Source organism: Micrasema longulum, unplaced genomic scaffold (genome assembly GCF_059751315.1).
Source record: "Micrasema longulum isolate JH-2025_06_02 unplaced genomic scaffold, ASM5975131v1 h1tg000383l, whole genome shotgun sequence".
In the NCBI taxonomy this organism is placed as follows: domain Eukaryota; kingdom Metazoa; phylum Arthropoda; class Insecta; order Trichoptera; family Brachycentridae; genus Micrasema; species Micrasema longulum.
The window spans coordinates 1,464,844-1,488,226 of record NW_028277584.1 but is presented as its reverse complement, the minus strand read 5'-3'; the positions used below and the strand labels follow the sequence as shown (position 1 = coordinate 1,488,226).

The following is a 23,383-nucleotide window of genomic DNA, read 5'->3' as shown; positions in this document are numbered from 1 at the left end:
AAAATACCTATTCAACAATCCTCTCTTTGCCGCATATCCTCTTAAAGAGCTGATTTTTAAAATAATATTAAAAAAACTGATTTGTTTCTTATATAAATAAACAAGTTTGCCTACTTAACATGTACCATTTAAAACCATACATACCATACCCAGTGCTGAGACTAGTTTACTTGGGGCTAGTTGACCCAATTATTCAATATGGATTAAGAATATGGGGATTAAGTTTTAAATCTTATACGGATAGAGTCTTGAACTTACAGGTACAAATTTTAAAAATTATCGTACCTGTAAAAATAAAGAATGAGGCAAAAGACAACAATAAAATATTTTTTGATTTTGTTAACGTTTTGCCAATTAACAAACAGTGTCAATATAAGATAATGACAGATCACTTCCTCGATTGCAATTTTAAATCCAAAATAAACCACCAGATCATGACCCGACAAGTATCAGCACAGCAGCTGATGGTACCACGACAGAAAAACTACTATGGTGACAGAACAATGGGTAGTGTAGTACCAAAACTGTACAATTTAATACCAGCTGAAAATCGTGAAGAAAAAAACCTAATTTCATTAAAAAAAATAGTCAAAAAATTATTAAACAGCAAGTGAAACTTAAGTGTATAAATATATTTTATTCTTTAATTATTATTAAACTATGTACTTACTTATAAATTTTTTTAAAAAAATGTAATGTAACCCGCAGACAAGCTTCGGCTTTGCGGGAACAAAAATACAATTTTGTATGTTACTTATTTGTTAAAATAAATAAAACTTAATAAAAAATAAAAAAAGTAATATGTACAGTTTCCATAATTTTATTTATCATAAAAAAAATAATGAAATAAAAATTCAAACACATTCAGGTATTTAATTTGGCATCTTTTTTTTGTGATCGCACATATTTTAAATCTAAATAAACCCTTTGAAGATTCTCTGTTATATTTTTCTTCTTCTCAGTTTCCACGTGTCTTTCTAAATCTCTGATCTCCCTTAAGTTAGATCCAATTTCATTGACTTTGTTAACTATTTCACCACATCCCGTGTGTATGTATGCTATTAATTTATATGTTTTTCGAGCATGTTCATCTTTCTTGGCATCCTACAATGAAAAAAAATCGATTCATAAATTTGTAGGAAATTGTATAACTAGATTTGACTTAGTTATTAGTATATAACCACTTACTGACTTTTCTATGTCTACCGGTTTCGAGACGTACCCGCCTCTTCATAAGGACACCAAGTAAACCAACATAAAAAACCCACTATACACATTTACCATAGTTCTTGCACAAAAATATAAAACTAACATGCCATGCATTTTAATAAGCAACCTTTTAGAAAATATTTTATGTAGTGGGAGAAATAGTTAAAAAAAGAGAGGGAGGGGATGAAGGGAGAGGCGTAAATTTAAAAGGTATAAGGTGACAATTACAATGGAACATCGTAAAATGAACTATATTGAAAAGTTGTTTGATTATCGATCAAAGGAACATTATTTTTTGAAGTTTTCTTAATGTGAAATATTTCCATATTATTTATTTTTAATTCTTTATTATTTGCATGTAAGATTTTTTTAACGCCTGTATCTTTATTAAAGTCACGATTATAATTGATTAAGTGATTTGCGAATTCGGAGAAATTGTTATTGTGAAGACACTTCATGTGTTATTTAACACAAATATCAAAATTTATTGATGTTCTAACGTAAACTAAAGGACAAGAATGGCATTTTAATTGACAAACACCTGAATTATTTCACAAACTATTTTTTTTATTTATTATTATTAGGTCTTTATGTCTGGCAAATTTTTAATATTTAATCCAATATGTACTACTAAAATTTGTATAATATATGTACATGTGAAAGTAAAAGCCTTATTTAATTAACTCGTATTATAATTTGGAGCAGGGAAAAAAGAAGCAAAAAATATTCATAGTCTTGGTAAATTAATTACTCGAACTAATTTAATGTCTATTGAAATTAATGATATTGCGAATTACTATTGGAAAGTATATATATATAACTTACCTTAAATACTAATTCATCTACAACTGTAAAAGATCTATCAAGGCGTCCATTCATGTTATTCATTTCTTTTTGTAATGTCCGCGTGTCGCACAGTATTTTGTTAATTTCGATTTTTTGTTTTGCTATGTTGCCAATAATTTCCATAATTCTTCGGGTGTAAGCAGATCTGAAATGATATTATTATACATTACAGAATTAGTTGAACTATGATAATCTATATCCAAAACAGCATTGCACAGTATCTACAGAAGATAACATTGTATTAACACAGTTAGCCCTTTAGACACATTTAAAATATTCTCACATCATCATTCACGCGAGGCAGTGCTTTTGCTTAATACAATTTAAAGGATTATCATAATAACACACATGCGCTAGGACGAGCTTCTCTTCTTTCTTTGATTTGTCACAAATGGTGGAATTCAAATATTTCCGCATTAAAAACACTTTTGAATTGTGCGCGAAGACGTGATCATTATGATACGCAATTAAAAAAAAAAACACAAACAAAAATATGTCTTCATTATATTACTTGATATCTTAGGTGCCTCCGACCATGCTTGGTGGCCAACGATTTAATCCACGCTACGACTTCGACAAATACCTGCAAACTTATTTAAAATTATAATAAGCTATTTTTCAAATCGAAACATTGTGTATCCTGGTGGTAGCATGTGAGATTTCATGTGGCTGTCCTCAAGGCTCTGTTTTGGGACCACTTTTGTGTAATGCATAGTTCGATGATTTTCTGGAATATCCTCTTCCTTCATCATTATGATTCAGGCTTTTGCCGATGATGGATGTATTTTGATTAAGGGCAATAGCCGCAGATCTCTGGAGGGTGACGCAGCTAATGCATTAAATAAAGTATCTAATTGGGGTATTCGGAATAAATTAAGTTTTGCTCCTCAAAAAACCCAATTTCTCGAGCTTCAAATTTGGTTTCAAACCTTGGTGTAATTCTTGAAATAAATTTGTCTTATACTTCCCATGCTAGGAAAGCTGTGAATTTGAGAAAGATGTTTTTCCACAAAGTTTCACGCTTGGCCAGAGCCAGCTGGAGGTTGTCTTTTGAAACGTCAACGGTCTATTACAAATCCATTGTCCTGGGCATCGTGTGCTATGCGGCTGGCTGTTAGGCACACCGAAGTGAGTTGCAATATTTCAGGCGAATTAGTTTAAGCAGACAAATGAAACCTCTATTGGCTCTTGCTAGAGCATATAGGACATGCTGGACGGATGCACTCCCAGTTCTAATGGGCTTGTTCCCTTTGGATCTGGAGATCCAGCGACAATCCCCAAATTTCCACTTAAAAAGAAAGCGTTCCTCTGTTATTGGTGGCATCCATCTACTCCCAACTGAAGGAATGCCTCATGCGAATATAAAAATAAAGTCTTTGAATGCTCTTCTTGATGCTTGGCAATCGCGATGGGAATCTTCCCCTTGAGGAAGGGTTACCTTTCTTTTTTTTCCTTCAATCCGTCAGTGCTTAAAATCTTCTTGGGTTATCTCCGATCACTGGACTACGCAGTTTTTATCAGGTCATGGTAAATTTAATGACGAATTATTTGTTTTCAATATTGTTGATTCCCCTTCGTGCTGCTGTGGATATCCTAATCAGTCTTCAGAACACATCCTGTGGTCTTGTCTCTTTCCCCTTCTCTATGATAACCGAATGGAGCTTCTCGCTACTATCCGTGGCCCTGTCCTGTCGGATATACAAATCTTCCAAAAATAATTTCAAGGCTTTGAAAAAATTTTGTAATCATTTCGGCGAATTGATCATGTCCAATCAATTTAATCCATCAGTGAAGTATTCACTTCCCTCTTTTCTCAATCCAATTATTATGTGCATATTATGTACTTCTGGATTACTTTCTTTCAGCACAAAGATGCTAAGGCTACCATTTTACAGAGAGCTCCTTCGGGCAGCTTTTCTCTTTTGGCAACGAGCAACTTTTCCGTGTATGTGGGCACCGCCATGGAGACTTATGTCCTCAGATGCGATGTGCGATATGTGGTCGGCAAGCTATAATAACACACACACAACACAATCCATCCTAAAGTACATTCTCGGATACAAATAAACACCTAAATCGTCTCTATTTAATTCAAGCTATCCGCGCGTGGAAAGATTTGAAACAACTGATTTAGTTCAAATAAGGGGTTTTCATTGAAGCATTGTTTGATAAACTAAGGAATTTATTTTGGACAGATGTCACAAGATAAAGTAGTGTAAAGATTAGAGAATTTTTTTATGCATGAGTTTCACCATATTCTATTACATTTTCACTAAGTTACCGCAGGAGAAACTTGCAACTCATATATAAGTCGCCTGCGTACAGGGCAAGTACACAACGACTCGGGTGAGTCGTCCGCATTCAATGAGTTGAAAATCAGCTATTTTTCATTTCTATAAAAAATATATCATACCACAATAGTAAACAGAAGTTTTCTTTTGAAACCTAATCTAGGTCATTTTTATCTAGTAATAAAAATTGGCTACTTCATAAAGATATGGCCAACATTCGTCTTCGCAGTCTCAATCCTGGAGATTGTTTTGCAGCCCTGCATCTCGTCCTCCATTGGTCTCTATTTTCTGCAGCCCTCTTCAGCTCGACATATGAAGCGCAGTTTAAATCTTCGCACACTTGCTCCAAATATTCCCATCGGGGGCGCCCTCTATAATTTGTCCACTCAGCCATTCCCTCTATGATGTCGTGCAGGAGACCCTCGTGACGCATAATGTGACCGATCCATCGAGCTCGCCTCTCTGAGATGGTTTTGATTAGGTGCATACCTTCTTTGATTCTGTTGAGAACCTCGTCATTAGTGATGTAGTCTCTCCAGAAAATTCCTAATATTTTTCTGTAGCACCACATCTCGAAGGCCAACATTGTATGGTTAAAATTTGAAGATACGAGGTATATCCAGAAAGAACTTTCAGTTTCGCGCATGCGAGGTACTTATCCTGACCCATTGAGGAGTTACGACTATTATGAGTTAGCTGATTTTCGGCGAAATGCCGAATAAAATTGAAAATCCCCCCGCTTGAGGACTGTAATTCGTTTACTTAATGCAAAGAACATTAAACCAGTCCACATTCATCAACAAATCAGTATGGAGAAGATGTGATAAGTAATTCAATGATAAGGAGGTGAGTGAGACAGTTCAATGAAAGTTATGATAATGTGCACGATGACGAACAAAGTGGGGGTCCCCTTTTATGAAAAGTGTAATGTAATTCACCACTGTAATTGGGCCTCCTGGCCTGTTGTGGTGCAAAAAAAAAATGAAAATGAAAAAGGAATACAAAAGCAAGTACCTACAAAATAGTGTGAAAATAGTTTTAAGGTCTAAAGATTTTTTCATGTTTTCTTTAACCTGTAACAGAACCCACTGTCTGGATATACCTAGTATTATATGTTTAATAATCATTAAAATATGTACCTTTTCTTTTGATATTTTTTTTTTAGATTTCGTTTATCACAATCCTTTCGAAGTTGAAGTTTCAAAGATCTTTGTTTATGATGTTCGTCAGAGAGACGTTTTACTCTTTTTTCTAAAGTTTTAATTGTGTTATAATATTTTGACTGCATTATCTGTAAAAATATTTCAAATGAACTAAAGAATAAATTAATCAATGTAACCTCTTTCTTTAATAAAAAGCAACTGTAATTGAATTACTTAGTCATATGTATACATATATTTTTCAAAACAGATATTATTATTATTTATATTCAGTACATTAGCAGCTTTACGCTGACGTGTGTGTTAGTTATATATCAATTTAGTTTGTGGTATTATAAGATTCCTGGCAGAATAATAAAAAATATAGCAATCTTCTAATAACACCAATTGCATTTAAGTAAAAAAACATGCAACATATTTAATATATTATAATTGTTTATAACTTCCTAAAATTAAATTCGATATCTAACTAGATTTGAACTACCCCTTTTATTGTTTGGGGTTTACTATACTATATAGATATAGGTGCCCCTTATAGGTACTGATTTATATACGCCATTAAGCGCAAATAAGAAAAAAAAATACAACGTAATCAAAGTTAATCCCTTACGAACCAAACTTTTTGTGTAGATATTTAATATATTATGTCTATAATTGTTGTGTGGTTTTGATAACATTACTCTTAGTCACAGATTCTTCTTTATTACATAAGACCCAAAGGGGCGATATTTCAAGGTGCCTGAGATCCTAATCAACCGAGGCTCGAAAAGCCGATCAACTAAGGCCCGAGGGTCCTATCAACTGAGGCCCGTAGGGCTGATAATATGAGGCCCGGAGGGCCGATTACATGAGGCTTGAAGCGGAGAATTTCCTAGTATGTAACCTGCTCCCTGATAGTCATTTTTATTTCACTAAAAATAGGTACAGCTAACAAACAGTACAATGAATTACTGTGCACGATGTTCAAGCACCTGTCCTAACTTCTTCATCGTCTTGCTCAATGCTAAGCATGTGGTCTTTAATAAATTACATACCTTTTGTTTTTCAAAAATTTCTTTATCTTTTAGGGATTGTATTTCAAATGCAGCCATTTCATTTTTCAGTGCTGACAATTTATTGGATTCTTTCTCGTGGATAAGCTGCAGTTTCTCCATATTTGTCTCTATTTCGGGTAACAACGATGTGACGAGTGAAAGGGTTTCTATTTTGTTTTTGTTTAATGTTTCTTTCTCCTTTTCAGCAGCAAGATCTACAGAAATCTAGAACAGAAATATGGTATTATGAGTAAAATATTTATTTATTTATAAAATTATTCCACATACTATTTATTTCCGGAGAATCTATATAACACTAGTGCATTTTAACATTAATATAGAGTGTCCTCTGGTTAGGTTAGTCTCCATATAACATGGCTCAGCCTGTTCTGAGATAGAGATTTTTTATGAATTATTTTAATGGATTAGGTGAAGGTTAGACCAATCGAATAATAAAGCAGTTTACATGTCCTATAGGGATTTATAAGAAGGATGTGTGAGAAGATTCAAGTATGCAGTAAGATAGGAACGTTGGTTTTAGGCAATTTTTGGTTTGTGCACAAGTTTATTTACTTATATCTATTATTTTTTTGACAAGCATATAGAAGTGCACAAACTTTCTCTGAATAATGTTTACCAGTTATAATATCTTCGAATCATCTATAGGAAAGAGAACTAAAAAAATATAGATTATAAGAAAATCATTGTTAAAGATTGACCTCTCTATTAATAAAAACATTTGTATACAGAAAAATAAAATAAAAATTTACAGCTGGTTACACCTAACTTTAAAACTACTAAAATAATGTTCAGTGTGGGATTTATGGTTACCTTATCCATCTTAACTTTAGACTCATCAATTTGTTTAATTAATGTGTCAGTTTCTTTCTCATATTTGGATAAAATAGATGCAACTTCATTCGAAGACAGTTGAAATACATCTTTATCCTGAGTAACCTGGGGCTCATTTAAAACACTGGTTTCAAAATCTTTAATTGATACATTATTTCTTGATAAATGATGAATTTTGGCTTTCCTTAACTTTTCAATTATCTTATTCGCTTCTGTTTCAGAATCTGATAAATTTATATTGGTTTGATGTGTTACATTTTCAGGCACAAATTGGTTCCAGTATTTTTTAAATGCTGTAAAAATAATGGAAATATTAATTGATGCTTTATATAAAATGATACATTAATAAATTATCAAAAGGATATGTATATCTCTCGTAGGTTCTCATTATGCTTACATTTTGTTCAATAACCATAACTTCACACAATTCAGAGGATTTTTTGTGTACACTTATGAGAGTTGAACCGTTCAACTCTATCCAAATGCCTTTCAATTTTGATGTTAAAATAATATTAATGTTGGATGTGGTATCTATGTACATAATATACCTCCACCCACAGTGATACTACATTGAATTCCTTTGGGAATGTTATACCAAGAGAAAGATAAAACAATTTATTTGTAATTTGCGATTTTCATAATATGATGGAATTAACACGGTAATATATTATGTATATTACAACGTTTATTCCACAATGTGCCTTTGAAACAATATAAATAAATATATGAATATAAGAAATCTGTGATTGTTATTAAGAAATAAGGTAAATAATCCAACCTGTAACGGAACTTTCTTCATTTGGAGCTAATTTAAAGGGAATTTTGTCAAAGGGTTCAACAAAACTGCAACCAGTTTTAGTCCATTTACCATTTGCAGTTATCTTATAACTTTTCATGCTGCAGTATGGTGGTGCCCAAGGTCGGTTAAGTTCTTCTGATATTTGTTGACAAATATTTTGCATAAGAAGTGAAAAGTCATCTCTAACATAAAGATAAGTCTTATCTGTTTCTTTTGGTAATTTATTTATTAGGAAAGTCAAAATTTTTCTTGTGTCTGTTTCATTTGGGTAAAGAAGTAATTCATAGCCTAATTTTCCTTTGTAGCCCAATTTCTAAAATCATTACACAAAAAGATAAATTATTTATCATATATATATTTTACTATTCATAATGACCTATATCTATATGTTATATGAGGGTAGACCATTATATCTGGGACTTTTTTTATTTCCCGCTTTGTAACTTGAAAAGCAACACTGCTCCAGTCAAATGGCATCTATCGATAGACTACAAAAAATTTAGCAATCCGTATCATTGAGTTTTTGTTTAACAGCTATTGAAAGCAGACATCCCTATGAAGTTTTGCAAAAATGGAAAAAACTGAATATGGCATGCTCATCAAGTATTATTTTTTGCAGAAAAAAAAACGATCACTCAAATGAAGGATAAGCTTGATAAATACTATAGGGATGTTGCACCATCAATTTTAATGGTAAAGAAGTGGTTTACTGAATTTTGCTGTGGTCGCACAAACACGAGTGACGCCGAACATTCCGGACCCCCAATTAAGATTACTATACCCGAAACAATTGAAAAAATCCACAATATGGTGTTGGCCAATCACAGATTTAAAGTGTGAATGAGATTGTAGAAGCCATAATCATATCACATGGTTCAGTGGTTTCTATTTTAAATGATCACTTGGGTATAAGAAAGCTATTTCTAAGATAGGTGCTCACATTTGACCACAAGCTAAGTAACGTGACAACTTTGAAGGTGTTTGGTGTGGACAAACATGGATCCACAACAATACACCGGAGACCAAGCAGCAGTCAAAACAGTGGATTTCTCGGGGCAAAACGCTGCAGAAGAAGGCGAAGGTGGGTCTGTCAGCCAACAAGGTCATAGTGACAGTTTGTTAGATTGCATACAGCAAAATCCACACTGATTACCTTCAAAAGTGAAAAATAATCAACGGTGAGTATTACGCAAACCTCTTAAATCGGTTCAACGTTGATTTGAGGATAAAGTTACCGCATTTGACATAAAAGAAAGTGCTTTTCCATCAAGATGATGCATGGATACATAAACGCCAAGTCGTCATGGCGAAATTTCATGAATTGGGCGAGGAACTGCACCCTCATCCGTCATATTCTGGGGATAAGCACCCAGTGACTAATTCCTATTTCAAAACCTGAAGAAATGGCTAGGCTGGAAGAGATTTGGCCAAAATTATGAAATCATCGCTCAAATAAACGCCTATTTTGAGAACCTCGACAAATCTTATTATTTGGCAGGGATGAAAAAATTTAAAAAACATAAGCGTATTGAGCTCAAAAAATACTATGTGTAAAAATAAAACTTTTTTGCTGACAAAACTATCTTTTATTCAAGAAGCTACGGACTTTATGATGAAAAAATTTTAGGAAATACAAATCAGACTATTTTTGTACTTTTTCTAAACCGTGCTATTTTGTTTTAATGTTCAGTAGTAGAAAGTTTAATACAAATACATAATATTCTCACACCAACAAGGCCACAGTTTTAAAGATCTACCTAAATAAAATGTATACATAGTTCTGCAATTGTAAACGTTTTGGCTTTTATTAAATTACAGAATGGTTCTGATTGTACTCTTCACTGCATTGTTAAAACAACAAGAATTAGTGAGAATTATACTAATCAAAGTATACTTTTAAAAGTATAATATATAATTCTCAGGTAGACTAACATGGATTGGCTAAATTTATTTTTTAAATCCAGTGACGTAGAGTTTCAATACTTTTATAAATCCAGCGGTGATATGGTGTAATTGTATGTATTTCACAACAATATAAGGTAAATTAATGTTAAAATACATCTGAGACAGAAATTTTCATGGATGATACTTATAATAGGTACATGTAAGGGCGCATAAGGCATGTTTCAAAATAATATAAAATGCCTTCCTCCACATGGGACACCCAGTGGACATTATCTTTAATGTAAAAAAAGTAATACATAAATTGTAAAAGAACAAATAAATAATGTGTAGTGACATACAAAACTAGAACAGATTAGTATTTTTGACTTCATATTATTTTAACGGTAGACTATTCAATTTTAAGTATAAAAAAGAAACATTCTAACATCACATATAAATCCGATGAAGATAAAACTGTAGGTACCTACCTATATTTATAGATAACTTTTTTCTAAATAAAATCTTTTGTAAAAACTTTCCTATGATTTACCCAAATATTTCAATTTTGGGACCTTTTCCTTTTAGCCGTAAATAACTGTGTTAGAAAATAGGAAATATTTCAATTTTGGGATCTTTTTCTTTTAGTCGTAAATAACTGTATTAGAAAATAAGAAACAAGCTGTGGTAGAGCGGGATTTGAACCACGGACCTCTCGATCCGGGGTCCATGACACTACCCACGGAACCACAACCCGGTTCATAAGTATTTCTACATAAAGCAATAATAATAATTGTTTAAATACAGATAACATTATTTTTTGTATAATTAACATGTCACTTACTTTGCAGTGAGATATAATTTCATTTGCTAATATAATCTTTTGAGATGTTTCTTCGGCAACATTGGATTCATCTTCAGTCCCAATAATTACATCCAAACATTTCTTTGTGGACAACAAAACATAATTCTCTGGCAATTCATTTAACGTAGTAATATCTTCTGAGAATGTCCTTAGTAAAAAAAAAAACATGAATAGTTAGGGGGCTAAAATGACGTAAGTAACATATAACACATGGCATGAGTAATTAAATTAATATCTGTTATTAAAATGAAAAGGTGTGGTTCTAAGACAACTTACATCCCCAGTTGATTTAAGGTTTGTAAAATAATACTATCAACCTCTTCCATTGTGTAAGTGCAAAGTTTGATATTAAAGTATTCGCTTTTACAAAATAAAAACTTTGTTTTTTCCCAAAACGTCACTTCGGTCCCTTGCACAAATTATTGCCTTGACGACACTTTTGACCTCACAGATTATATAGTACAATTTGACCAATTTGACCTGAGAACTGAAAATTGACAGATTTATTTTGACATTTAAGGGCATAGACAAATAGCGGTGGCCAAGTTATAATGCACAATATCACATAAAAAAACCGACAGAACATTTTAACCCTTTCAGTACCAGAGTGTTACTAGCCAGTATTTTTTTTTTTTTTTGCATTAATGGATTCTATGATTTTTATCATATTTTTACAAAAACAAAAAACAAGGAAAGTTATGTAGTTTACAAAAAAACCTTTATTTGAGGAATGACATTGGGGCTTAGAGGGTGCAAAATAAAGAACACAGTACAAAAGGCATATATCATTATTTTATATTTTTTATAAATAGAAAACCACAAAATATAAACAAAATAAATTCTAATGTTACATTTACATTATAAAACTTTAAAAACAATTAAACATTTATGTGTTCAAAAAAAATATTTTCTATTTTTTTAAAGACCAAGAGCCAGACCACACTTCTGGCATTAGATTAATGACCTTTGATGTATAGCTTACACCTTTGCTGTTTGTCAATCAAGGTAGGCCCATGCCTCTAACCATTATATCCGATATCGGCTATAGGACGCATGGCAGTCAGAGTACGGTTTTGTTTGCTACTGGGTCCTGCTTCATCCGCAAAACAAAAAGGTCGACCACGTTTTTGAGTTTCATTTCGTATAGACATAAGCGCCTTAGCAATTTCCGCACGAAATTCTATCAAGAGCTTGGATTTCTTACCTAATTGACAAGAATTTCGTTTATATAACAGCCAAGCATTAACCACACTCATGTCAATTAGATGAAATACAATTCGAAGATAGAATCTTTTGCCTAGTATATGCGATAAAACATTAACACATTTTTGGTGTCAACCCCACCCATAAACCTTTTATATACGGCAATGATAGCGGGACACGGTACATCAACATGGACAGAATCTGCCTTGACCATCGTTTTACAGTCATTATAGAGTTGTGTCCCAGATACAACATAAACTGGCTTCCGAACAAACCCGAAGTATCCGAAGAATCCTCTAACATCGAAGATATCACCTACCAGCATAACAGTAATTTCATCATGCGTCAACGCCATTTTTATCTGTAAAAAAAGTGCACAAAATCATATTATATACATGTTTTCATAAAATTTCTACATATAAACCAATATATACGTTTTTAGTTAGTCGAAAATCACCTAGAAAGTTGGTATGTATATAACATACTCGTACAACACCTTTGACTACCAATGTAATTCCTACATTAATTGATCGAAAAATGATACATAAATAATTATTTAAACCTTAAACTTATTTAAATATATTCGTTTATTTATTGATTTATATATACGCCCAATGGGCATTTTTATGGACACATCATTTATACATAGAAAATTTTAATTAAAAAATTAGAAAGACTCAATGGTTTATAGAAGACTTTGTGGGAGTGGAAGCGGAGAGGTGTGTTAATAATATAATTTTGGGCATAGGGGAATGAAAACCATAGTTAGTTCTATGGTTATCGGTATGAAAGAGTAAGTTTTGTCTGAGGTTTCTAGTTGAGATATTTAATTTTATTGAGCTCAGTAGTTCAGGCGCATCAAAGAGTGAGTTGAGAATTTTAAATAGGACTATAAGGTCGGATTTATTTTGACGGTCTAGAAGAAAAGATATATTCCAGGTAGTTTCTAACTCATTATACATATATAGGTCTCTGAATAAGCCCAAAATCCAGCCTATCTTTCTCAAAAATCGATGTTGAACTGATTCAATATTCTTGATGTGAACATCATAATATGGAGACCGGATAACAGAGGAATACTCTGGTGCGGGTGAGCTAGGGAACAGAAGATAATTTTAAGGGTATTGATATTTTTGAAATCAGCTGTGCTTCTGTTAATAAATCCAAGAAGTTTTAAGGATTTATTGATAAAATGTTCAATATGAATTGTAAAAGAAAGTTAAGTGTCGAGTATAATACCCAAATCTCGTATACTAGACACAGATGATAATATTTCATCGTTCAGTGAGTAGTCGTATATGATTGAATTTCCCAGACGAAAAAAAATCATAACCTTGCACTTACTTAAGTTGAGATGTAGATTATTGGATGAGCACCAGGTGCTAAAAGACAATAAGTTAGATTGTAAGAGTGAACAATCGGAAGGGCTGTCAATCTGTTTGAGAATTTTAGTGTCATCAGCAAATAGCCAAATTGATGAATTAAGAAAAGCATTTTTTTATCATTGATGACCAGATTGAATAGCAAAGGAGCAAGGTGAGCACCCTGTGGTACACCCGAAGATACAGTTATGCTGTTTGAGATGGAATTATTTACCTTTACAAACTGTTTCCTTTCACTGAGATATGACTTAAAAAAAGATAACAATGGATTACGAATTCCAAACGAAGACAGTTTTGTCAACTGGAGATTGGTCTATAGTTAGTGACGTCCGATTTGTTTCCAGATTTATAGATAGGTGTAATAAACGATGATTTCCAAGCTAATGGAAACTCACCAGATTGAAGTGATAAATTAAAAATAACAGATAGGGGTAGTGAGATAACAAATCTACAATTCTTAATTAATATTTCGGGAATACAATCAGGACTAGTATTGGTTTTACCTTTGAGAGATTGGAGAGCAATAAGTACATCTTTGGTCGATATATGGCAGCAACTAAGGTCAACTGTATTATTGTGGTCAAATGTTTTGACATAATTCAGTGGATAGTTAAAAGAGTATACGGATGAAAAGTGGGAGGCAAGAAGATTAACTATCTATTAAAACATCTATAAACAATTAAACAAATATTCACCATACGTAAAAGTAATATCTTACCTTATAAAAAAGTTTAAATCCTTGTAACGCCAAGCCAATTTGAATTTTCAAAACCATCGTTTTAAAACACAAATGACATAACAAGCGTGGGCTACCAAAATAAAAAAAACTATAATTTTTTCATGTAGAGTATATCTTTGACTAGATGTGTACAAACAATGATGTAGGTTGCTTAAAAAACTAACGAGATATTATTCTTTTTCTTCGTGTACCTGAGGAATGACGCTGGTAGTGAAAGGGTTAATTATTCGGATTAGTCCCAACCCTATTCATTTCGCTGTCAACCGCTCCACCTACTAAAGACATAGTATGCCGAAAGAGCTCCACAAAAATTATATTAAAATAATAAAAATAAATATAAAAATAATTTGCAGTGTTAGTTGGAAACAGTTTTTATAATTTAAGTCTAAACTATTCTGAAAGTGCGCCTGAAAATCATATTTAGTTTGCAACTGACTCTCGAGCTAGATATAATGTCTTCTGATTATTTGTTCCTAAATCAGTTAAAAAAGTAATGGGGCGGGTATTTACCGATTGCCAAAGGTCGTTGAAAGATGAACCTAACAAAAACTATCGTGAGAAGAAAATAACAAGTTGTAGTTTCTACTATTTTTTTTTCTATAAATAAAAATCATAATAAAATAATTTATTAAAACGAAAATTAAATTTTGGCTACACGTGTATGGAAAAATAATTGTTACCTGAGCTGGTATTCCAAACGCTCTCGCGGCCATATTATCTCGCGTATTTATACGCAAAAACATGAGAAAAACTGTTTTTTCGTGCCGCGAGAGTGGTTTAGAATAGCAACCCTGGTTATTAGGTATCGGGACGGTGAACGAAAATAAACACAAATTACTATTAACACCACGGATAGTAAATAAAATTATATGTAAACCATTGTTTTCCAAACCAAATTAGTGAATTCTTTTTTACTTTTTAACGTAAATACCCAATAATTATTATAAAACACACAGAAAACGTATGCCACCACTGTTAGTCAAAGGCAATCTCAGAAATTATACACGGCAATTTCTAATACTAATTCAGCTACCAAAAAAAGTATCTGTTGTTCCAAGTTGTTCACCATTACCGAATATTTTTTTTTCTTGTCTGTGGCTAATTTGCTTTAGCTCCACAAATATTAAATTTAGTCTATGTCTGTGGCCGATCTGCCGATATATATATTTTGATTTGTGGTCTGCCGTTTTAATCACAGACTACATATATTACTACAGTTTTAATCTCTGGTATTCCGCGCCGGCTGTAAGTTGTAAATGTTGTCAGTTTCGACAATTTCGGCAGTTTCTCGTTTCGTTCGGATTTCTGTCATCACGTAAACAGGTTAAATTTAAATATAATATACAAAAATCATAGTGTTTGTTATTTTTAATTTGTATTTTGTGTCATTCTCCAGACATCCATAAGCATATTTTTAATAGCTTATTAATTTTAAATTTGTTGCAACATAGAGGGAAAACATTTTTGAGAAGGCACATGAAAGTCTAGACATTTACAGGGTTTATGGCCTGTCATTGGCTGGTTTAAGTGACTACTTTACACACTGTGACATTCTAATTTTCAATTTCTCTAAAAATTTGTTTATAGCATTTAACACCTGTTTCTAAATTACTTAAACCACAAATGATTGTTAAACTGCAAAAAGAGAAGTTGCACCTTGTTAAGTAAATTCAAACGGTTTTTTATATAAAAATAAGGTAAGGATAAGAGCCGAGTGAACGCGGTTGAAATGCGATCTCTTAGACGAATGTGTGGGAAATTAATGTATTACAGGGTTACGAATGATGAAATCAGGCGAGAGTGTAAATCTGAGACAAGTATAATTGATAAGATTAAGAAAGAGTCTCTGAGATGGTTTGGTCACGTAGAACGAATGGACGACGAAAGAATGGACGACGAAAGAATGGACGACGAAAGAATGGTAAAACAAGTATGAATGGCGAAAATGAACGGCAACGTTAGACGAGGATGACCAAGGAAGACGTGGCATGATCAGATAAACCAAAATCTTAAGTCTGGTCATGTCAAAAGCATACAGAACCGAAGGGCATGTATGACAAGATGTATGAATGTGGAAGAGGCTAGGATTGTATGCCAGGATAGACATGTGTGGCGGTCCATTCTCTCTGCCTACCCCTACTGGGAAATGGTGTGATGGTAGTAGTAGTAGTAGTACCCTTTCATACAATTTAAATATATCTATCTATCTCTTCATCTCTAAATAATGAAATAATTCTAATATGCTGATGGTATACTTTATTTTTGAAATTTCCTTTGTAGATAAACCATGGCTAAGGTAATGAATAAGCATGATGAAGATCAAGATATTGCCAGAAAGGTAATTAATATGAATTTGAAATCTCACGGAGAAGTCGATGATGATACAGATGCGCCAAATCCCGCTGAAACATCTTTATTGCAAAAGATTATTCGTAAAGGATTAGTGGATTCAAAAAAAGATATTGAAGTTCAACGAAAAGATCCAAATTCCCCATTATTTTCAGTTAAAACGTTTGAAGCACTCCATTTAAAACCTAACCTTCTTAAAGGTGTTTATGCAATGGGGTTTAATGCACCTTCCAAAATACAGGAAACTGCTTTACCAACACTATTAGCAGATCCACCGCAGAACATGATTGCACAATCTCAATCAGGAACTGGTAAAACTGCAGCTTTTGTACTAGCCATGCTAAGCAGAGTTGATACCAGTAAACCATACCCACAAGTTCTTTGTATGAGTCCGACGTATGAGCTGGCTATTCAAACTGGGGAGGTTGCTGCTAAAATGGCCAGATTTTGTCCAGAAATTAAATTGAAATATGCTGTTCGAGGAGAAGAATTACCGCGAAATACGAAAATTACCGATCATATTATCATTGGGACTCCAGGAAAAATGTTGGATTGGGGTGTGAAATTTCAAATGTTTGATTTGAACAAGATTAAAGTGTTTGTTTTGGACGAAGCTGATGTGATGATTGCGCGACAGGGACATCAAGATCAGTGTATACGAATCCACAAACGACTACCGCAGACTTGCCAGATGATGTTTTTCTCCGCTACTTATGATGGGGCAGTCATGGAATTCGCTGAAATCATCGTACCCAACCCTTTGATTATTCGATTACTTCGTGAAGAGGAATCTCTCGACAACATAAAACAATATTATGTGAAGTGTCGCGGGCAAGATGAAAAATACCGTTCTATTTGCAATATTTACGGAGTAGTAACAATCGGACAAGCAATTATTTTTTGTCATACTCGTAAAACTGCCGGATGGTTGTCAGAAAAGATGTCCAAGGATGGTCACTCTGTTGCAGTACTATCAGGTGACTTGACTGTCGAGCAGAGAATAGCGGTACTGGACAGGTTTCGAGCTGCGCTGGAGAAAGTTCTTATCACTACTAACGTCTTATCCAGAGGAATAGATGTAGAACAAGTCACGCTTGTGGTCAATTTTGATATGCCAATAGATACTGAACAGAGAGCAGACTGCGAAACATACTTGCATAGAATTGGTCGCACAGGAAGATTTGGGAAATCTGGTATAGCGATCAATCTCATTGATTCCCCTCAAGCGATGCAAATTTGCAAAGATATAGAAGGACACTTTGGAAAAAAAATATCTCTTCTTGATACAGAGGATGCCGAAGAAATAGAGAAAATTGGTGCATAAAACAATTCTGTGTACTGGTTTCATAATTAAGGTACATAATTTTTTTTTAGAAAAAGTTTTTTTTTTATGTGAGCTCTAATAATAACTTGTATATATACAGTACAACAACAACAAACCATCACGCTGTTTCCCCGTAACACTCTATCTTGGCATACAGACCTCGCTTCCTCTACATTCATACATCTTCTCATGCACGCACGCCGATTATTCCTACTTTTAACATGTCCATCTTCAAGTATTTGATGGACTTGATCGTGCCATGTCTTTCTCGGTCTTCCTCGTTTTCTGCATCCATCAACATTTGCATCGTAGATCCTTTTAGCCGTTCTTTCGCTGTCCATTCGCTCTACATGTCCAAACCAATGTAGCACCCCTTTCTTGATTCTGTCAATAATGCATGTCTCAGCCTTACACACTTCACGGATCTCGACATTTGTGCACCTATCATACATCGTTTTACCACACATTCGCCTGAGGGATCGCATTTCAACAGCATTCAACCTACTTTCATCATTATTTTTCCAATTCCATACTTCGCTCCCATACATTAGAGTTGGAACTAGAACTCCGTTGTGAACTGCTAGTTTAGCCTCCTGCGATAAACATTTGTTTGCCAAAGTAGATTTTAGTGCACCGTTCACCCTGTTCCCGGCACTCACCCTCCTTTCAATATCTTTCTCGGCCTTTCCGTCCCTAGTAAACATACTTCCCAGGTACACAAATTCTTCTACCTGATTCAGAATATCTCCGTTCACGCTGATCTCACATTTAGTTATATTTTCGTCCCTTTCAAAAACCATCACTTTCGATTTATCAACATTCATAAGGAAATCGCTTTTCTTGCATACATCGTAGACTTTTGTTACCAAGAATTGAAGGTCTTCTTTGCTGCTAGCAAGAAGCACGGCATCATCCTCATACAGAAGACAGTTAACAGTTATACCACTCATTTTTGCTCCCATTCTTAAATCCTTCAGTTCTTTCATACAGTTATCGATGTATATGTTGAACAACCATGGTGACATTACACATCCCTGTTTGACTCCTTTCGGAATATTAAACCACGATGTGAATGACCCATTCACCTTCACACATGCTGTGCTGTCCTTATACAGTGACGCAATAGCCCTTGTCAGGTTACCATTTACTCCATACTCCGATAAAACCTTCCACAATTTCTCTCTGTCAACTCTATCAAATGCCTTTTGTAGATCGACAAATGCGCAGAAAAGTTTCTGATGTTTAGCCAGAAACTTTTCTGTCATATTTCGCAGAGCAAATATTTGATCCATACATCCTCTTCCATTCATAAATCCACTTTGTATATCCCAAACTCTATCTTTAGTCACTTTTCTTACTCTCTCAATCAGTATTCTGCCATAAATCTTTCCAACAGCGCTCAAAAGGCTGATAGCTCTATAGTTTCCGCAGTCCATCCTAGAGCCTTTTCCTTTGTATAGAGGCATCACAACAGCTCTCCTCCAATCAGGGGGAGTGTATTTCTCCTCTAAACATAGGTTAAAGAGCTTATGTAGCCATACAAAAATTATTTCTCCACCCGCCTTTATAAACTCTGGCAATGTTATCATAACCTTGCGCTTTCCCATTCTTCATATACTTAGCAGCATTTTTAATTTCTTCCATACTTATCTCTTTCGCATCGTCATCTGCATTTATGTTTACTTGAGAAGGTGGTGCGCTGGCTATATTTCCTGTGTGCGTTTCGTACACCTCCTCAAAATATTCCTTCCATCTCGTTTTAATTCCACTATCATTCGTCACCATTTTTCCATTGTTTCCTATTACTGCTGTCATATATCCACTATCCTTACTTTTTTGGGAATTTTTAACTGCTTTCCAGAATATTTTTATATTTTCTTGGAAATTTTTTGTCATTTTTATTCCCTCACTTTCTTTCAGTATATACAGTAGAATTCCATTTATCCCTCAAGAGTAATAATTCGCTATCCGCTTATAGAGATGCCCTTTCGCTCTATTGCATAGAACAAAAACTTTTCAAATTTTTATCTCTCTTTCATCCATCTGGCAGCGTAGTGTTGCAGTTGAGATAGTTCCTTCCTAAGATTCCTGATCCGAGTCTCGTTGTTCTCCTTGGAGACCACTGGCGATGATTCTTAGCTCTGAAGAACCAAATGTAACATACGCGTTACTAAGACTTGCTGGTTTGTCACCCGCATCTGCCACAGTCAGACTTCCCTGCGTAAACGGGAAGCCACCCTCCCAAACAGACTCAAAATATAAAGTCAGAAGGTAGGGGCATGACTGCGCCGACTTCTAGTCAACCTCAATAGCGAAGACTTTCCACCCGGTCCATGTGGTCTAGAGCGAATCGATGAGCAGGACCACACAGGGTGGAGAAACAATGTAAAACACTTGTTCACTGTTCAGAGTTAGGAATCCAACTAACTTTATTATCCAAAATTATACGCCTTATAAAGTGGCGCGTGTAGAGCTCAGCGGGGCTAACCGTCGTGCTGCGCCGGCTGACCTACAGCGACCGGGGTAGCGCTACTCCCACCACTCGAGGTACACTGCCGGCTGCAGGTCTCGTAAATAGCGGCGCACCGTGCCTGTACGGGCCATAAAACCAATAGCTGTGACGCGCGCAACATATTAAACAATACAATTAATGTTACATAAAAATGAACAACATTATAGCTGCCCTTCTGAGGACTGCAACATGACAAACAACATTTTACACACATTAATTGCAACAAACAAACAACATTTTACACACATTAATTACAACAAACGAACAACATTTTACACACATTAATTACAACAAACAAACAACAATTTTCCTAAAATACAGTCATAACTCTATATCACCTGGTATCATTATACATTTTTTAAATAAATTTTGTTCACAATTAATTTTATTGGAGAAATTTATCAGGATAAAAAATCTTTAAACGTATTATTTGTGTATAAAATTAATCTTACAGACTGCAATAAAAATATTTTTTAAGGTTTTTGTTTAGAAATAGTCGATATATCATATAGAAATACATCTCTTATATTGAAAATGTAAATTTATATTTTATTTTATTTCAAAAGTAAAGCAATAGTTTTCACTAATGTTTATTTTATTTCAGTGTTATCAAACCCAAACAAAAGGTTTCCCCTGTCACCAGTGCAGAGAAACATTAAAATGAAAAAACCTTATCCATCAATCATCTATCAAAAGCATCTATCAAATCACATTGAATTTATCCACATTAATATAAATAAAAATCTGAAAAACATACCTGTAAACATAGAATTAAGAATAGTCCAGAAGGAGCCTAGAATCATATTTGAATACATCGGACTGTGTCCAATAATTTCCCCACTATGCCCCACTTTCGCCGCGCGCATTCGTGATGCCGCCGCTTAATGTTGCACGATGGGGAAAAAATATAATTATAACACAAATGTAAGGTAAAAAAAAAGAAATCTGTCAATTTCTCTAAAATTTTATTGTGCACGCGTAAATATTGATTGACACAACAGAGTAGATAAGTAAAGGGTCATTTAATAAGAGTAATCAAATTAATGAACTTTGAACTTAAAATATAAAACAAATTTTATTTTAAATAAAATGGATATTTTTTTATCATGTTAAATAATATTTGATGTTTTAAAGATAATGTCAGTCAAATGTCCACGATAGAGTTGTTTAATACGAGATCCAATTTTCATTAGATGAGCAAAGTAGGGTAAAAAAAATTACTACCCTGGCAACACTAACGAAATGTTCATTTTGTTTCTTCGACAATCTGACAAATAATTAAATTTTTAAGTAATGCATTTGTTACATACACATTCATTTGCTAATTGCACATGAAATGTGATTGCATTGTGTTTCTTTAAGATCCTAGCAGTATTTATACACTTTAAAAGGAGCGATGTCTACAAAGAAACTAATGGGTCAAAACGTAAACCTACATTTATGAGTAGTTTAGTCGCCTTCTGTTTGATGTGCGTATGCGGTTTCTGGACTATTCTTTATTCTATCCCTGTAAATGAAAATTATTGTAATGTTCATAGTATTATATGACTGACGGAACTCACTTTTCAAATACAATTTATTTCCTTGAAGGTACCTTGAATACGCAAGAAATCATTTTTTTCCCTTAAATTTTCTAATTGTATGATATGCTTTCTACGAGGGTCAGTCAAAAAGTAATGCCTCCTATTTTTTCTCCTTTTAATTGTCAAGAAATTAAAATGTAATTAAATAGGTTTAAAACCACACTACTGATGATTAATTTGTCACTTTTCAATATAATCTCATCAATCGGCCAATTTATTATTTAAATTAATTATGATATGGATGAACATAATATTTTTTTCGCATTTAAAAAGAAAATAGGCACATACCATTTTGTATTTTATTTGTTTATTGTAATAGATACATTTTTACCTGCTAAACTAACCAATTGGTATAATGCTAAGATACTCAGCCCTATAAACCTTATTTAACCCTTTGCTCCCCGACGGTAGACATTTGTCCTGGTGCAAAATACCTCTCATATGATAATGCATTTGATGTCTATACACATTTGGACATTTTTGAGTAGTTTTAACCATTCTGAAGTAATTAGTTCCAAAAAATGACTAGGGATCAGTTTTGCATAGAGCTGTCATCTGTTTGGATGTGTAAAATTACTACTTCTTTACAGACCTCAATATGTATTATAATTATGATAGCAAGTCCTTTTTTTCAAATATTTTTGTGATTTACTTATAATGCGGGTTTTTTTTGTTGATTTTTGTAAATATATTCTTTAGAAAAAAAAATCCTAATGGTACATATTTATACCATTTTTTTTTGTATAAAAGATTTAAAAAAAGAAAAAAAAGAATCGTTTTCAAGCTATAAAAAACATCATTCAAAAAGAACATGTTCAAAAACTCCACTAAATCTATGTTAAGGGGTTAAAGGGTCAAGCGACCAACTGTAATGAACTAGGTAGAGTAAAATTGAGTTGAGTCTTCTGTTGGGGTAATTTTTCTGCGTAAGTCGCAATATTTAGAATCCTGTCGATTTGGTACAGTTTGTTTAAAATGACATGTTGCCACTTAATGTAAAATTTACAGAATATGTAACGCATGTCACAGTTTGACAAAATTAGACTTACTGTGTGCTTTAAGGCCATCGGAAGACTTATTTCACTGTACCTATGTATAATATGGTTCGTCTCACCTTTTCAAAATGTTTTTTCTTTTACTTAACATAAAATATAAATACACAAGATGATGACCAAAACATAAAGGGCACAGGAATTATTTAAACAAAATTGCACCATTTTTCAGCCATTTTATATGGCTTGATGCTAAATATCAAGCCTGTGTTACGCAAGAGGTTTGATTCCTGACGTGGTTGATAAGAAATATTAATTTAAAATGGTGTTTTCACACTAGAATATTTCATAATCCCTGGACT

General features: G+C 33.5%; 2 protein-coding genes across 5 annotated transcripts; one reads left to right on the top strand and one right to left on the bottom strand.

The window, feature by feature from the left end:
- Positions 1-802: 802 nt before the first annotated feature.
- On the bottom strand, positions 803-11,552 carry LOC148282042 (coiled-coil domain-containing protein 22 homolog). Of its 3 annotated transcripts, none has more exons than XM_088225751.1 (8): positions 11,214-11,552; positions 10,917-11,085; positions 8,171-8,504; positions 7,372-7,685; positions 6,541-6,765; positions 5,486-5,637; positions 2,035-2,200; positions 803-1,104 (listed from the first exon to the last, which is right to left on the bottom strand). In XM_088225751.1, the coding sequence occupies exons 1-8, from the start codon at positions 11,261-11,263 to the stop codon at positions 865-867; spliced, it is 1,650 nt and encodes a 549-aa protein (XP_088081877.1). In that variant the 5' UTR covers positions 11,264-11,552; the 3' UTR covers positions 803-864. The 3 variants fall into 3 exon arrangements, with proteins under 3 accessions (XP_088081877.1, XP_088081879.1, XP_088081878.1); XM_088225753.1 differs by having other exon boundaries at positions 10,917-11,074; positions 11,214-11,471; XM_088225752.1 differs by having other exon boundaries at positions 10,917-11,119; positions 11,214-11,470.
- Positions 11,553-15,414: 3,862 nt separating this feature from the next.
- Positions 15,415-22,046, top strand: Dbp80 (putative ATP-dependent RNA helicase Dbp80). 2 transcript variants are annotated; one of them, XM_088225748.1, is made up of 3 exons: positions 15,415-15,584; positions 16,542-17,965; positions 21,051-22,046. In XM_088225748.1, exon 2 carries the CDS (start codon positions 16,549-16,551, stop codon positions 17,932-17,934), a length of 1,386 nt encoding a protein of 461 aa, XP_088081874.1. In that variant the 5' UTR covers positions 15,415-15,584; positions 16,542-16,548; the 3' UTR covers positions 17,935-17,965; positions 21,051-22,046. The 2 variants fall into 2 exon arrangements, with proteins under 2 accessions (XP_088081874.1, XP_088081873.1); XM_088225747.1 differs by lacking the exon at positions 21,051-22,046 and having other exon boundaries at positions 15,442-15,584; positions 16,542-18,062.
- The last annotated feature ends 1,337 nt before the right edge of the window (positions 22,047-23,383 follow it).